Source organism: Lynx rufus, unplaced genomic scaffold, assembly GCF_022079265.1.
Source record: "Lynx rufus isolate CCGP_SWC_20201006 ecotype Redwood Valley unplaced genomic scaffold, mLynRuf1.p SCAF_2, whole genome shotgun sequence".
Lineage (NCBI taxonomy): Eukaryota > Metazoa > Chordata > Mammalia > Carnivora > Felidae > Lynx > Lynx rufus.
The window spans coordinates 146,721,793-146,738,215 of NW_025814834.1; the positions used below are offsets into that span (position 1 = coordinate 146,721,793).

Sequence of the window (16,423 nt, forward strand, 5' to 3'; positions counted from 1 at the left end):
CAGCATCAGCTTCATCTGGGATTTTGTAGAAATGCAAACTCTTGGACCCTACACACCAAACCTGCTGAATCAGAAACTCTGGGAGTGGGGTCCAGCAATTGGTGTTTTAACAAGCCCTTCAGGTAATTCTGATGAACACTGCTAATCTAGATCAACCCTCAAGGAGTTTTACAGCCTCCTAATCCTTTAAGTCCTTAAGATTTCTCAGGGGCGCCTGGGTGGCTCAGTCAATGGAGCGTCTGACTCCTGGTTTCAGCTCAGGTCATGATCTCACGGTTCGTGAGTTCGAGTGTGCTTGGAATCCTCTCTCTCCCTCTCTCTCTGCCCCTCTCCTTCTCACTCTCTCTCTCAAAATAAACTTAAAAAAAAAAAAAGACATTAAAAAAAAAAAGACCTGAAGATTTGTCATTTATTTTAGAATGGGCTCTAGCTTTTTGCATATATGAGTCAAATCAATTTTCTAAAAATTGGCATGAATTTTGCTCTCATTCCTCAACTTTTTGGTGTTTTTCCAATCCATGGTTTTTGAAAATAATGTCTGGTGATTAGTATGTTTATTAGCCAACAGCATGCTCATAGCTATATTTAGCATGAAATGCGAATTACAAAAAGTCTAAGAGATAGTACATTTTTTGGGTGGGGTAGAAGGAAGTAGTTCCCATTTTCTACTACTGGAAGACCACTTTCGTCTTTTGGCAGACCTGATTTCTGAAAGATTATTTTTCTTCTTCCCATAGGGGCATTACCATCACTCTCTTGCCCTTTTGGCTAGCATGATTTTTTTTTTTTTTTCTTTTTCTCCCTCCTTCACATTTTAACCTAGGAAACTAGTCATTTATTTTGTTTTTTCTTGTTTCAGTGAAGTCAAGTTTTCCTTAACTTGGCTTTACTGTTGCAAATTATGGTTCATTTTTAAAGTATGGATGCTGGAAAAAGCTTCTAAGAAGCCCTAGTGTTGCATTATAGAACCAGGCCTTTCATTTTGAATTGTCTTTCTAGACATGCATGTAGATTTCCAGTTTTTCTTACTGCATCACAAAAAAGATTTATGAATAATTCATGATCCCATATTTTTAACAAAAAGTTCTTCTCCTGTGACAGATTTGGAAAGCTAAAAACTTTTATGAAGCTTCCTAAATACTTAAGATCTTTCCAGAATGAAAAGTAAGCTCTGTTACAATTAGTTTAAAATACTTCAGCTGTGATGTTTATGTGAAAAATGGGGACAGAGAATGAAGAGAACATTCGTTGAGCATTACTATGTGCTAGGAACTGGTGCTTTAACTAGATAAATATAAATATAAATATAAATATAAATATAAATATAAATAATATAAATATAAATATAATTTTTTCTTCTATAAAATCTCCATGACAACTTATCAGTTAGATTAAAAACTGATGCTCAGTGTTTTGGTAATTTGCCCACGGTCACATATCTGGTAACTGGCAGACAGGCCAGGCTCAGAGGATGCTTAGTATGACTACAAGTCCATTTTCTTTACCCGCATTATACGCTACAACAACAGACGCTCAAAACACCAGCTAAATGAAGGCAAGAACAGATATACTTACATTGTTGTTGGTCACGGCAAAGTACTGCAAATTACTCAGATACTGGATTTCTTCTGGAATGAAGGTCAGATGGTTATAGCTTAGATCCAAATAATGTAGTTTGGTGCATAGGAAAAGCTGTAGGGGCAGATTCTCAATATTATTATGGTTCAAAGAGAGCTGCTCTAGATTAGATAGTGCCCCAATCTGGGCAGGAATATAAGCAATGTTATTGTGCCACAACTTTAAGCAGGAAAGGTTCTGGAGATGCTGAAAGCTAATGATCTCTTCCACGGTTTTAAGGTTATTTTCTTTTAGGTCTAACTCATGCAAATTGTTCAGACTGAAAATGGAGTGTGGGATGCGTTCCAGGTCACAGCTGATAAGCTCTAGGCTTTTCAGATTGACCATCTTTTTCAAGTTGTTCAACACAACCAGCTTGCTTCCCTCATTATCAAGGGATAACTTCTGCAGAGAAGGCAGGAGGTCTGTAATGACTTGAGGGATCCGGGAGAGGCTGCTCTTCAAGTAGAGGGTCCTCAGGTTTTTTAAGTCCTGAAAGCCCTCCAACTGCATGGTACTCAACTGCTCAGGTAGAACACAGCCCGACAGATAAAGTTCTTTGAGATTCCTCAGGTGAAATACCCAGCGTGGGATCTTCCCCATTTCAGTAAATTTCAGGCGGAGGATTTTTAAATTCTCCTCCAGAAAGCCCAGCGCTGGGTGGTCTACCACCAGGGACGAATGGTACACATGAAGCTCCTTGAGGTTAACCAGCTGCGAGACTGTGGAGGGCAGCTTGACCTCCGGGATAAGCTCCAGGCTGAGCACTTCGATTTCTGTCAGCTCAAAGACGTTGTCTGGAAGACCATTTAGCATAAAAAGGTGCAGTTCTACCTTGTCCTGGGAATTTTTCACAAGCTTACTTTTCAGTTTCTCAACCGTCCATTCGTTATTGAGGTTGATCTGTTTTAGTTTGTTCTCACTGACCTCCGAGAGGAATATGGAGAAGCGTTTGGAATAAAGAGGATCATATTGATCGGCCAGATGGAGGATGAAGGCGAAGTCATTCTTGACGTCAGGGATATCGCTGTAGTTGCTTTTCTCTCTCAACGCCTCAAAGGAATATTGCTTCAGAGAACTCCTCAGCATCCACCACAAGCTGTAAGAGGAGGTGAGACCGTAAAGTATAACCAAAATGACATAAAATGAAGCCAGGACCTTGAATATTTCTGCCAAGGAGTAGACACACTGGTAGCGCTTGTATCCTGTAAAAGCCTGCACGTCAATGGAACAGTCGATTTCCAGAGTGATGTAGGTTAGGAAATATGGAACATAAGTTATGATGAGGATGAACAAAATGACTTTCACTATGATCTGCTTCAGATACACTCTATAAATGATGTCCTTCTGCTCCACGTGCATGCGGAACCTTTTCACTTTTTCAAAGATGGCTTTGGCCTGTTCGCCCTCCTTCTTGTCCAGGACGCTAGAAGTTGGGCTTTCTATGCTGGCCGACTCCAAGCCAGGCTGTGGGTAGGGCAATGACTGCTTGCTGGAATCGACGTCGGCTGAACACCCTGAGGACGAAAGCAGAACCTTGGACTTGGAGAGTGTCAGGGGCCTCACCGACTGCTCGGCCACTGTTTCGGACAGGGCACGCGTGGTCCACGGGGAGTCGAAGCACTTGTGAAGGATGGCCACAAAATGCTCGAGCCTGGAGCTGGTACTCGGGTAGTGAAGCCAAAAGTTGCTGCAGGCTGCAAAGATGAGTGTGTGCAAGAGCACCAGGTAGGGGAAAAACTTGGCGAACCAATGGAGCTGTTTCTCGTAACAGACAGCATCGATGTAGGAGTACTGCTGTCGGTGGAGGTCATTCTGGATTCTGAGGGGAAGTGGGAGCGGTGTCCCAGGATCAGAGGATGTGTTTGCGCTGGCTTTCAGGAGGTCCCAAGGCACGGCACAGTGATTGTCAAATTCCACCTTACATGGAAGACAGCACAGAACCCTGCTCTGTGTAAGCTGGAGAGCTCCGGCCAGCACGGCCACCAGCAGCATGATCAGGGTAATGTAATACCAGAAGACGTCCCACCATGGTTTTAGGATGTGATAAGATGACTGGGCATCTGCTAAACATTTCAGCTCTGTTAGCGTAATCATGACTCTCCCTTGTAGGAGTACGGAAACTGGGAGAGGAAAATAAAAAGAAAAACCACTGAAGGGAGCATCCAAAATAAGCATTTAACTCTAATGCTTGTAGGTACCCAAGTACGATCTAGCTCAGGGACAAAATCTGGGAGGCAGGGCTGATCAAAGGATATAAATGTCTTCTGGTTTCATTTGAAACCTTAGGCCATCCCAACTGTGCACTATAAAGTCCTTCAGATGAGACACCATTTGGTGATAGCCAGACTGGATCTATAAAGGTATTTAGGGCAGATTGTGAAGCAACTATCTAGTTTCCTCCTGGATCTTGACTCCATCCCAAGCTATTAAAAACCAGAAGCCATATTTTATGCCTTCCAAATGGTCTGAGTAAGCTCTTTTCCACATCCTGTCCCACACCTGACGCATCAGTTACAGCCTAAGAGTTGTGTTTCAACCACCATGGGGAACCTCTTTTGAGCAAGCACTGCTTTACGTAGTTATCCCTTAGGATTAGAGGGATCTACCAGTTCTACATTCAAAACAAACTGTAAGTTAATGCATTATCTCCTTTCCCCCCAAGCTCTTGCTTTGTAACTTAAGTTCATGTCCAACTTAGAGTATTTAAAAGCTGATGAAGCGACACTAGTGGCTTAACACGGGATAGGGAAGAAAAACTCAGAACATGCTACTATGGGGGGATTCTCACTCGTGGTTAATGTTTTGATGGCAAGTAACTAATAGGATAAATAAGTAAGAGTATACTCTATTACTAAATTATTTTTTGCCTCAGAAAAACAAGAGGTAGATTTTCCATTTTCACATTAAAAAGTATTCAGGCAGTGTTCCTTACAGAAATGATTTATGTAACGTTCAACCTTATATAAATCAATTGTTTAAAAAATTGCTAATTAGTAAAATCCAGACAACCTATAAAATGGCACAGAGTACAAGAAACAAAAGGAAATGTTTGGGTCTAATAACATATCTAGTAAGAAAAAAGAAGAAAAAAATCACAGCAGCATGGTTTTTTAATGGATAAAGAGAATGAACCAAATCATCCCTAAGGACACCGCCAGCCTCAAAGTTTATGGCTGAATTTGTCCCCTTAAAGGTCCTGAAAGTTAAATTCATTTAAGACATGAGACTGAAATTGCAAAAGAATATAAACACAAATAGAGATAAGGGTATTCAGACAGCGGTTATTCATTGAACAAAGAACACAAGTCAACATTGACCAAAATAAAGTACTTTAAATATTTACACTTACTGGATGAAAAAAAAAATGAATCCAATAAGTTGACTGTGCTTCAATCAGGAGGCCGACACCTTTTGAAATTTCTTAGACACACCATCTCTGTGTTTGTCTTCATTCTGTGAGAAAGCACAGATATAATAGCTGCAGTATTTCAAACAAAATTGGAAACACTGTCTTCAGAGACCCTCTCCATCATAAGACACGATATGGCAAATAGATTTTCATAGATCAGTTTACTTTTCACACTAGAGGACATTTTGGCAAGGTATATATAGACAGGACCCCACCCATATATGAGATCATACTCAGCCCCTGAATTCCTTTAGGTTACAGAGAAGTTTCCACAGAAACTTAGATGTTAATGTATTTTAAAATGCCATATTTACATCACTTAGATGAACACTTAGCTTTTCCAAGCAGCCTACATATGTTAATTTCTCTCATTCAGTCCTCATACACAGTTGGTCTTATTTGCATTTATCAGATGGCCTGTCAAACCATGTAGTTTCTGCATCCTAATTTAAAACCACACATCTCTCCAAATAAGACTCGGTGCTCTTCAAATTTAGCCTACTGATTTCATTAGAAATAGTCACAAGTTAATAACTTTTGAAGACACAGCTCAGAAATTTGCTGAAATTCTCTGAAGTTATATTATTAAATGTAGCTACCCTTTATATTAGCTTTTTTTAACCTTGTAGGTTAATAAAAGCCATTCTTAGCATCTACTTCAAACAATCACTTGCAATAATTTAAATTACATATATATCGATCAGTTTGAAATATGAGGATATTCTAAAACATATAAAAATTTGAATTTGGTATGAAAATTGTATTTTTTAGTGCCTATGGAACTTCTGAAGAGCTGCTGGGAATGTTTATACAGTTGCCCCAAAGATACAACAATCCTTTCTGGGTTTATTGAGTACTTAAAACTCAGCTCAGTGTACTAACCCCAAATTGCATTTAAGATATTTTTAGTAATACTCTTGTGATCTCGTCATTTTCAAAGATCAAAAAGTTGAGCATGTCTGAAATTTACTTTGAATTTACCAATCCATGTGCAAAGCCTACTTTATAACTGCCATCCCGTATCAAATTATTTTGCAGGCCAGAAAGCAGAGTTAGTGTGTACGACAATCTAGCTGTGACTAATTCATAATTAGATATGACCAACGGAGTATGAGTTTCTCATTCACAATTCATTTTTAAAAGGCTTACAACATATGATACACATCTGCATTTATGTGCAGCAAGCATGATAAAATATTTGAGGTGTGAAACATTTTACATATTCTTCCATTGCACTGGGTCTATAATATATCCGGAAAGAATATATTACATAATTCCAGAGTGCTTCTCAGCCATCCCGATATTTATTATACAACACAGTTTCCTTTAAATATTGTAAACACATTTTCTACTTTAAACACAGTATTTCTATGAAACAGAGTCACAAACCTCCAACTATAGTACTATTTTAAAACACATATTTTAAAATAATCAATATGAGAAACTACTATAACTAATCCATTAGAGAACCACAACTAACTTCAGGTTTACTATATTTATACTAACTTAAATTTATTAGTAAAGAATTTTTTCCTGTTTGCCTTTTTAAGAACTATAAATTTTCCCTCTAATCACCTAACTCAGATTTTCACTGAGGGTTTCCTTGTCAATAAGAGCAAATAAAAATATACTGTTTAAAATCTAATATCTGTCTTTCTACCTTCTTTTTTTTTTATTTTCTTTTCAACGTTTTTATTTATTTTTGGGACAGAGAGAGACAGAGCATGAACGGGGGAGGGGCAGAGAGAGAGGGAGCCACAGAATCCGAAACAGGCTCCAGGCTCTGAGCCATCAGCCCAGAGCCTGACGTGGGGCTCGAACTAACGGACCGTGAGATCGTGACCTGGCTGAAGTCGGACGCTTAACTGACTGCGCCACCCAGGCGCCCCATGTCTTTCTACTTTCAAAGCACTTTCATTTACATTAATTTGTTTCATATAATAAACCATTAGATATATTATTACTCTTCACATTTTAAAACATGGAAATAAAGCAGGCCCAGAGGAGTTATCCTGTCCAAAGCGACAAAACTGGCAAGAAATAGTTCCAGTTAGAATGGAGGTCTTCAGACTCAAATCTCAAGCCTCGTCCACACTGGAAACAAGATCACATTGTCATTAAATCCAATTAACTGTGCCACTCAGTTCTCTCAAAGTTTAAAGAAATAGCTAAATATTTATCTCTTTTCCCCAATTGCAGTGGACTAAATATTTTGTCACCCTAAAATACATATTTTGAAATCCTAACCCCCAAAGTGATAGTATTAGGAGGTGAAGCCCTTAGGTCATGAGGGTGGGATTAGTGCCTTTATAAAATGGACCCCACAGGGCTCTCTTGCCCCTTCCACCATCTGAGGACACAGCAAGAAGGTGGCACCTATTAACTAGGAAGTAAGATCTCATTAGAATCTGCCAGTGCCTAGGTGCACCTGGATGCACCGTTGGTTAAACGGCCAACTTCAGCTCAGGTCATGATCTCACAGTCTGTGGGTTCAAGCCCTGCATCAGGCTCTGTGCTGACAGCTCAGAGCTTGGAGCTGCTCTGGATTCTGTCTCCCTTTCTCTCTGCCCCTCCCTCCCTCATGCTCTGTCTCTCTCTCTCTCTCTCTCAAAAATGAATAAACATTAAAAAAATAAGAAAAACAAAACAAAACAAAAAAAACATCTGCCAGAGCAGTGCCTTGATCTTGAACTTCCCAGTCTCTAGGAACTGAGAAATAAGTATGTCTGCTGTTTAGGTCACCCAGTCCATGGTAATTTGTTATAGCAGCCCGAACAGACTAAGACATCAATTTACCCCAACAATTGCATTGTAACTTGGTTCTATTTTAGTCTTTTGAAAAACAAAAGATGTAAATGTACAGTTTCCTGCAATGTCCCCTATAACATAATATATAATCTACTTTCTCAGCTGAACTTTTTCTACCAAACATTTTCCACTGAACTAAGATTCAATGTATAAATAGATAGCATCCAAATCTAATGATGCATGAAAAGTCTCAAGCATTCCTATATATTAAATGATGTTAACTTTTTCTAACGGAAGTTTTTAACTCGAGAGCTAGAGCATAGCTGTCCTTTGTCATTACAAAATTTAATACTGTTTGTGTGTCTAGGAAATTTTTTCCAGACCATATTTTTGCAAACAATGAGGATTCAATCTAAATCAGATCTCTATTTCTAATATACAAATGCACTAAATCAGTTCAAAGACACAATGTTAAGAGTAAAGGATTTTGTGGTCCTAATCCCATTCCTTTAGCTTTTAAACCTCATTAAGAAATCATAAAAGCTTTTCAAAGCACATGAATTCATTTGACAATCTCACCCCAAAGTCTCTAGGATTGAAACAAAAACACTCAAGTTAGGCATCTTGTCTTCCCACTAGTCCTTATTTTACTTTGAAAGCTTTTCCAAAATAACCAGTGAAAAAATAAACAAATGATGATCAGATGGTATTTAGAGTCATTCTATGCAGAGAACTGGACACTACTTCAAAGATCTCTGTCTCTGACCCCAGGCAGGATATAACCAAACAATTCAAAATGGGGTTTCTCTCTGCTCTAACTGCAAATTGATTTAGAGATTGCCTTATATCCCTTCAAAATGTTTAGTACTACTTCTCAACAAGAGGTTTCTTGGGTCTAACGTATATCCAACTGAAGTTTAAATTCACCTCTTGGAGCTCTCTCTCTGGGAAATAGTGTGTCAGTACCCCCGATTAATTTGTTCCATTTCTTCAGACTAAATAACCCCTTGAACCGTTCTTCAGAGATCTGATGATTGTTCAGCATTTCTCAAGTACTTAAATGATCACTAGCAAGACACATGATATGCCAGCTTATGTCCCTTACCAGTTGCTTCAGATCTTGTCAGTGGAGTAATTTTCAAGTGACAAACACCCTTTCCAAATTTAGTTGTAGTTTTGAGACTTCCTAGAAGGAATTAAGATTCACATAGTAAAGTGTATCTTCAACATTAATGTTCATAAAAATCATTGGAGAGCGTATTAAATCGCAGAGTGGTAGGTCCCACCCTCAGAGTTTCTGATTCATTAGGTCTGAAGTAGTCCTCAAGAATGTGTCTAACAAATTTCTAGTTAATGTCGATGCTTCCAGTAGGTAGAGTAACCATTTTTTGAGAATCTAAGACAGTGGTTTTCAGTTTTGGCTTCACATTAGAACAACCTGGAGCAGTTTAAAAAACTTCAAATCCAGGGGCACTTGGGTGGCTCAGTCGGTTGAGCACCTGACTCCTGATTTCAGCTCAGGTCATGATCCCAGGGTGGTGGGATTGAGTCCTGGCGGGAGATGGGGGGGGGGGGGGAGTCCATTCTGAGTGTGAAGCTGGCTTGGGGTTCTGTCTCTGTCTTTCTCCCTCTGCCCTTCTCCCCTACTTGCGTGCACTCTCTCTGTAAAACAAAAACAAAAACTCAAATCCAAGCCCTTCTCCTATGATTGGTCAAGCAATTCAACTGGTCTAGCTGAGACCAGTACTTTTTGTTTGTTTGTTTTCTCCAAATTTCCCCAGGAGGAGAAAGCTCACAAGACAGACTGACAATGAAATACCTGGGGAAAGTACTGTCCTTTTATCCCTTCCTGGAAGTTTCACTAGGTATCTAGAGTGCCTCCCCCTCTCTGCAGACTACGAGTAACAGCTACCAGCAACTCCACAAACTCTTCAGAGACCTGAGACCCCAGGTGTGCGAAGCAGTAGGTCAGAGAGTCATTGAGCTATAGAGATTTGCAGGGTGGATTTGAAGAGGAATCAGAAACAACAGAACCCAGCCAAAAGGTATTTAAATTGCGTAGGCTGGAAGCAATGAGGGAAAATTTTGCAATGCACTGGAAAGAAAGCAATGAATGAAATTGTCACTGTAAATGAAAATTCAACACCATTTAGCAACATCAAACAGAGGGGTCCATGGAGAAGCAGGAGTCAAATGGATTCACATTTTGAGTCTATGGTATTACAGTATCCTCCACAGTTTCTAGCATGTGGTGTATGACAAATATTTGTACAATAAAAAATTGAACATATCAGAAGGCAGGAAATAATATGGTCAGATGTTAGGCAGGGTATATCTAAGGTAATTGGGCATTTCCTGAGAGAGACTAGAACACAGCCACATGTAGACAGGAAGGATTTGGGCTAACTCTTCTGCATATTCTAAAGCCTAACAGCTTAAAAAAACAATAGTGTTTTATTTCTCATGATTCTGTGGGTGGTTCTTTCACTTCATGGTACTGGCTGGCACAAAGTGGCTGGAAGGTCCAGAATGTTCTCATTCATCAGGCGGGTAGCTGGAGATGCCTGCTGGCTGGCACTTTCAGTGAGACTCCTAATGGCTGTTTCAGGGTCCTCACATAGACGGTGGTTGGGTTCCAAGATGGTGCATCCCAAGCACGAAGGTGAAAAATTGCAGTTCTTTTATGGCCTGGCTCTCAAAGCTACGGTGTCACATCCACTCCATTCTATCAGCCAAAGGAGCCATAGATCCAGCCCAGATTCCAGGGAATGGGAAACGTCACTTCTCAATGGGAGGGGTGGCAAAGGATGGGCAGCTCTGCTTAACCTTCCCTGGTCTCTCTGCCCACAAATGTTGTGAAGTCCTCCTACATGCAAAGCACACTCACCCTCTTCCAAGCCCCTAAAAATTTCGTCCAACTCTGGTATCGAGTTCAGGCTTGAAGTCCAGGATCTTGTCGTCTAAATTAAGTAGAGGAGGCTGTGGGACAACATTCTTAAGGTCCTTGGAAGCCCTGTTATCTAGTTAAGAAGCCCCAGGAGGCACAGACTTACATCTTTTTGAAGTCATAATATAGGGTCTTGCCGCTATGCCCTTGCTTTCATTTGTACCTTGAGATTAAGTTTTATGGGCAGTATTGCTCTGGATCTGTTCTTTCCACCTGAGGCCATTTCTTACTTTGAGTACCTTTTTGCTGAGTCGAGAAGCAGGGAATGAGAAACACAGTTTTATTTACAACCCTAGAAAATTCTGGATTGGAAACACATCCTCTAAAGTCTACTTAAAATCTGAACAGTTTCTTCTTTAATTCATCTCTCTTTTGCAATACTTTGGTCATGAGTGGTTAAAAAAGTCATTTGACGCTTCCAACATTCTGCTAGAAAATCCCCTAAGCTGGATATACAAATCCACTGGGTTCATTTTCCATCTTCCGTGTTATTGGAGATACAAGTCTTGTCGGTTTTCCTGTCAGTATGAAACAAGGGTACTGTTTTATATCCTCAAAAAGCAATTTCTTCATCGCCCTACCAGCTACCATTAATAGTTGTCTTACTTCCCTTCAGACCTTCACCGTCATCTGGTCTCAAAGCCAATGCCAGATGTTTTGTCACGGCAGCACCTCACTTCTGGGTACAAATTTTTGTTTTAGTTCTTTACTGCTATGCCAAAAAAAAAAAAAATCCAAAACTTCGTGGCTAAAACAACCATTTATCATTTCTCATGATTCTGTGGGATGATGAAGCAGTTCTTCTGTTTCACATGGTGTTGACTGGAATGCTGGGAGGGCTGTAAGTTCTAAACCGCCTCAGTCACAGGACTGGCATTTGGGTTGTCTGCTGGTCTACAGCTCAGCTTAGGCTAATGACCAGAGGCCCGGCCACTACTCCATATGGCTGTTTAGGCTGCCCCACAGCAAGGCAGCTAAGTTCTAAGGAACACTGCAAGCACACAATAGCAGAAGCTATACACTTCCTTAAATTCCAGCCTTAGAAATAACTCCACACCATCTCTGCCATGTTTGAGTGCTCAAAAAGGGTAACAGGGCCAGCCCAGATTTTTAAAGGGAAGTGTAACAGACCCCAACTAGAGCATTTACAGACATCTTTAATTCACCATAGGGACTCAAGAATATTTAAGTAGTAGATATGCCATAGAAGTGAATTAACTCTTTGAGAGAAAGAATTGAGTGAATGAAGAACAAAATCTCTTTCCTAGATAATAAATCCCATGAGGAAGAACTCTCAGACCAAGAGGAACAAAGGGGGAGAAAGAAGCAGGGTCAGTGAGATAAAAGAGAAACGCGGTGTTTCTGGAGCACAGAAATTCAAGGAAAGAGTCTGACATCATGGTTGATAACACAGAGAAACCAAAGGAAAAATGTGCTGTGTAACTAGCATTCTGCAGCTTCTTACCAAAAGCTGTACAGTGGCAATGGGTCTCTAAAACAATCGTAAATAATATTCTAAATCCTAGGAAAATTAATCATCTGAAGCCCCAGAAGACACTTGCTGAATATGACAACACCATGGTAATAACTCTAGAACTCCTTATTAAATCTAAGTTGTTCTGAACTTAAAAAAGTAAAACGTGGGGCGCCTGGGTGGCGCAGTCGGTTAAGCGTCCAACTTCAGCCAGGTCACGATCTTGCGGTCCGGGAGTTCGAGCCCCGCGTCGGGCTCTGGGCTGATGGCTCAGAGCCTGGAGCCTGTTTCGGATTCTGTGTCTCCCTCTCTCTCTGCCCCTCCCCCGTTCATGCTCTGTCTCTCTCTGTCCCAAAAATAAATAAACGTTGAAAAAAAAAAAAAAGTAAAACGTGGCTTTACTTTTCCTTGTTTCTAACAGTTACAGAACACATGATTTATTTAACGTAGATGGCGACTGTCCTTTTAGGAAAAGACATCTCAATTCTTTGATGAGTTCAGTAAGCTACCAAATTCTCTAGAATCCATTTAAAATGAAAGAAGTTGCAGTCACATTATAATATTAACACTAGCACATAAGCCACCAGTGGCTACATAATTCTTAGGATGTGTAAACAGAAGGCCACCTCAGACCTTTCTTCACCATCTTCATTGTTAATAAAAATGTTTTCTTGCCTCCCCCTCCCACCACCCACAGTAAACATGCAATTTGGCTCTTGTGAATCTACATGCTCTCCTTTCGAATGTCTGGCTGATAGCTGAGATCACCATTACAATTGCTTTTCCACTGGTTACTTACTTTCACAAGAGCTGAGTCACATGGGCTATTTAATCCAGGAGGAAACCATGGAGATCAGAGTGCACCTCTTTACAAGTAAGAAACCTAAAGTTTAGAGGTGTTTAAATTGCTTCTCCAGGGCATGGAATTATGGTCACATTTCCTAATTTCAAAAGAGCTGGGAGGTTGAGAGCATTGATTCTGGCCACCTGTCCTAATTAATAATAGGCTCTTCCGGGGCGCCTGGGTGGCGCAGTGGGTTAAGCGTCCGACTTCAGCCAGGTCACGATCTCACGGTCCAGGAGTTCGAGCCCCGCGTCAGGCTCTGGGCTGATGGCTCGGAGCCTGGAGCCTGTTTCCGATTCTGTGGCTCCCTCTCTCTCTGCCCCTCCCCCGTTTATGCTCTGTCTCTCTCTGTCCCAAAAATAAATAAACGTTGAAAAAAAAATTTAAATAATAGGCTCTTCCTAACAAAATAAACAGGGTTTCATAACATGAATTTGCAAATGGAGTCCAGAATATTTCTTTGTTATATATATATTTTTAACTATAAATCAAAATGATTTTTTTTTTTTTTTTGCTTTGGGACAAACCAGTGTGCTCTAGAAAGGCTAAAAATATGATTAAGCCACTAGTCTTAACCCTTTCTCTAAACTTAACATTTATATGCACTCAGTTATGGAGGCTAGGACTACAAAAGCATACCGAGAAAATATGAGACCTTGTTTCTGCTTTCATGGGATTTACAGTCCTGTTGTGGACAGAAGACACACATAGTTGAAACTCAGCACCACCATGTCATGCTGTCACCAGTATCAAATGGGTGGGATGACGGCTAAACCTAGTACGTACTACATCTGATTCTATATAAAGAAAATACCCAAAGAGAATGGGTGAAATATCTTAACAGCAGTATTTCTCAAAGAGAGGTCAGGATTTTAGTCTGTAGAATGCCTATTATGTGCCCAGGGGAGTTCAGAGGGTTCAGAAATATAGATATGCAAGACAGAAAGATCCCTGCTCTCAGAGACCTTACTGAGGAAAAAGGGAAGAGAGGCAACCAAACAGACAACCATAATAAAATCAGAAATGCCATGAAGAATATAGAACTCCTTTATTTATTTTTAAAGCATTTTTAAATGTTTGTTTATTTTTGAGAGAGAGAGAGAGAGAGAGAGAGACAGAGGATATGAAGGGGGCTCTGCGCTGACAGCAGTGAACCCGAGCCCGATATGGGGCTCAAACTCATGAACAGTGAGATTGTGACCTGAGGGTCATGACGTTGGACACTCAACTGACTGAGCTGCCCAGGTGCTCCTAGAGCTCCTTTAGAGTGGGCAGACAGGGAAGGCCTCTTTAGACCTGAATGGAGCCAGCCATGCAATGATATTGGGGAAGATCATTCCAAGTAAAAGGAGGAAGAAGCTTATGAATGGGTGATCAGAAAGGAGGCCCCAGGCTGGAATGTCAGGAACCTGGGGAAAGCAGAGGAGTGAGAGGGCCTGCAGACAATACACAGAGTTTGGATAAGAAACAGCCCAGGAGTGATGGGAAAGACACTGAAGAGCCTTAAGGAGAGAAGTAGCTGATCTCATGTTAGCTTTTAAAAACTCACAGTCGGGGCGCCTGGGTGGCGCAGTCGGTTAAGTGTCCGACTTCAGCCAGGTCACGATCTCGCGGTCCGTGAGTTCGAGCCCCGCGTCAGGCTCTGGGCTGATGGCTCAGAGCCTGGAGCCTGTTTCCGATTCTGTGTCTCCCTCTCTCTCTGCCCCTCCCCCGTTCATGCTCTGTCTCTCTCTGTCCCAAAAATAAATAAAAAACGTTGAAAAAAAAAATTTTTAAAAACTCACAGTCAACTCAGCGGATCAGCAGGGCTATGCGGATATACTGAAGACATCAAAGGATCTATACCTTCATCTATAAAAAGAAGGGTGTTCACAATGCATTAGAGGACAGAGGCACTGTCCTCACCACTCCTTAACCTAGATTATATATGTTCAGAGCTGGGCGATACACTTTTCAAGATATCTGTCATATTCACAATACTAGAGAGTCATGCTACTTAATACAGTGTACAAATTCATTGGTCATTACGTCAAAGTCAAAAGCTCTGCCACAGAACTAATTTAAGATTAATTTGCCACAATTATAAAAGATAAGTGATGTTTCTAGGAAGCAACAGAGAATAGGACTTTTTTATTTTTGACTTACGTAATTTGGGAAAGCATGGCTATCGTTTACTTATGGAAACATGGCAAATTGATTCCATGCATAAAAAACACTACCTTGAACAAAACCCAGAAAACTATAGACATGGAGTTACAGAGTCTAAGCCTGTCATTGACATTAAATTCCTCAGATCTTTAAGGTTTAAAAAAATGACAAATATCAAACATACACACATATATTTTGCAACATACAAGACCAACGAAGGATAGCAAGATGACATTTTACCAAAATGTACAGAGATTTAATTGTCTGTTTATTAACTGGCTGAAAAACCTAAAAAAGATTTTATTCAAAATGTCGGTCGAAATAACAATCTCTTTTTACATACCAAGTAGTCAGTATTTGCCCCAAGCTACCAATGTTAAGAGTAATTATCTTTACCATGTGTTCACAATTCAGAATGTTAGTCTTACCCTATGAATGGTGGTCAACTGGAAACTCTGCAATTAGTTTCTATTTGAAAAATTCCTAAAGAGAAATCATAAACATATTGTTACATTTTACCCATCAGACTGCAAGACAAGTTATCCGCTCATGCAGCTCTAAGATTTCCAACATCTATAATAACTTTATGAAACATACAAAAAGTAACTAAAAAAGTGAGTGTTGTTAAAGAGATCACCTTCTGATCTCTTGCAAAGGTTATTGACTAATACCCAGGGAGTGACCCAGGGACTAGCACAAGTTACAATTTAATGTCATCACCACAGCAATTTACAAGGCATAAAATATGAACATTAAATGTTTACTTGAGAATGAGATAAGCATTATATCTCAGGTACCACTCACTTTATAAATAATAGAAAAATCCCATTGAAAAAACCCATTGAAAATATCCATGTTTCTTATAGAAAAAAGAGGAAACATGGTGGGGTGGGGGGAGCCAATATTTGGGATAGTTTCTCTCTCCAGTTTTTGTTGCCACTGTTTTTGTTTTGTTGTTGTTGTTTGCTGGCCTGCTAGTTTTACACAAACTATGCCGTTGTAAAATTCAATGGCACAACATTTTTGCCTATTATTTATCATAGGCTTTCTCAGTGTTGTCACAGTTTCTCTAAACAGCATTTTAAAAAAAGATTTTATTTTGAAGTTGTCTCTATTCTCAATGTGGGGCTTGATCTCACAACCCCAAGATCAAGAGTCACATGCTCTTACTGAATGAGCCAGCCAGGCATGTCCCTGAACATCATTTTTGTTTTTGTTTTTATAATAAAGTTT

The 16,423-nt window shown here is 40.1% G+C and overlaps 1 protein-coding gene across 1 annotated transcript in view; it reads right to left on the bottom strand.

Annotated features, from left to right (window-relative positions):
• LRRC8B (leucine rich repeat containing 8 VRAC subunit B) overlaps positions 1-15,661 on the bottom strand; it is a 24,185-nt gene extending 8,524 nt beyond the window's left edge. The window contains exons 1-5 of the mRNA XM_047084991.1: positions 15,619-15,661; positions 14,827-14,893; positions 8,883-8,963; positions 4,970-5,073; positions 1,576-3,740 (exon numbers count right to left, since the gene is read on the bottom strand). Coding sequence (XP_046940947.1) covers positions 1,576-3,714 — 2,139 coding nt within the window. The 5' untranslated portion in view covers positions 3,715-3,740; positions 4,970-5,073; positions 8,883-8,963; positions 14,827-14,893; positions 15,619-15,661. The remainder of the gene's footprint in view (positions 1-1,575; positions 3,741-4,969; positions 5,074-8,882; positions 8,964-14,826; positions 14,894-15,618) is intronic.
• Between the last annotated feature and the right edge of the window lie 762 nt (positions 15,662-16,423).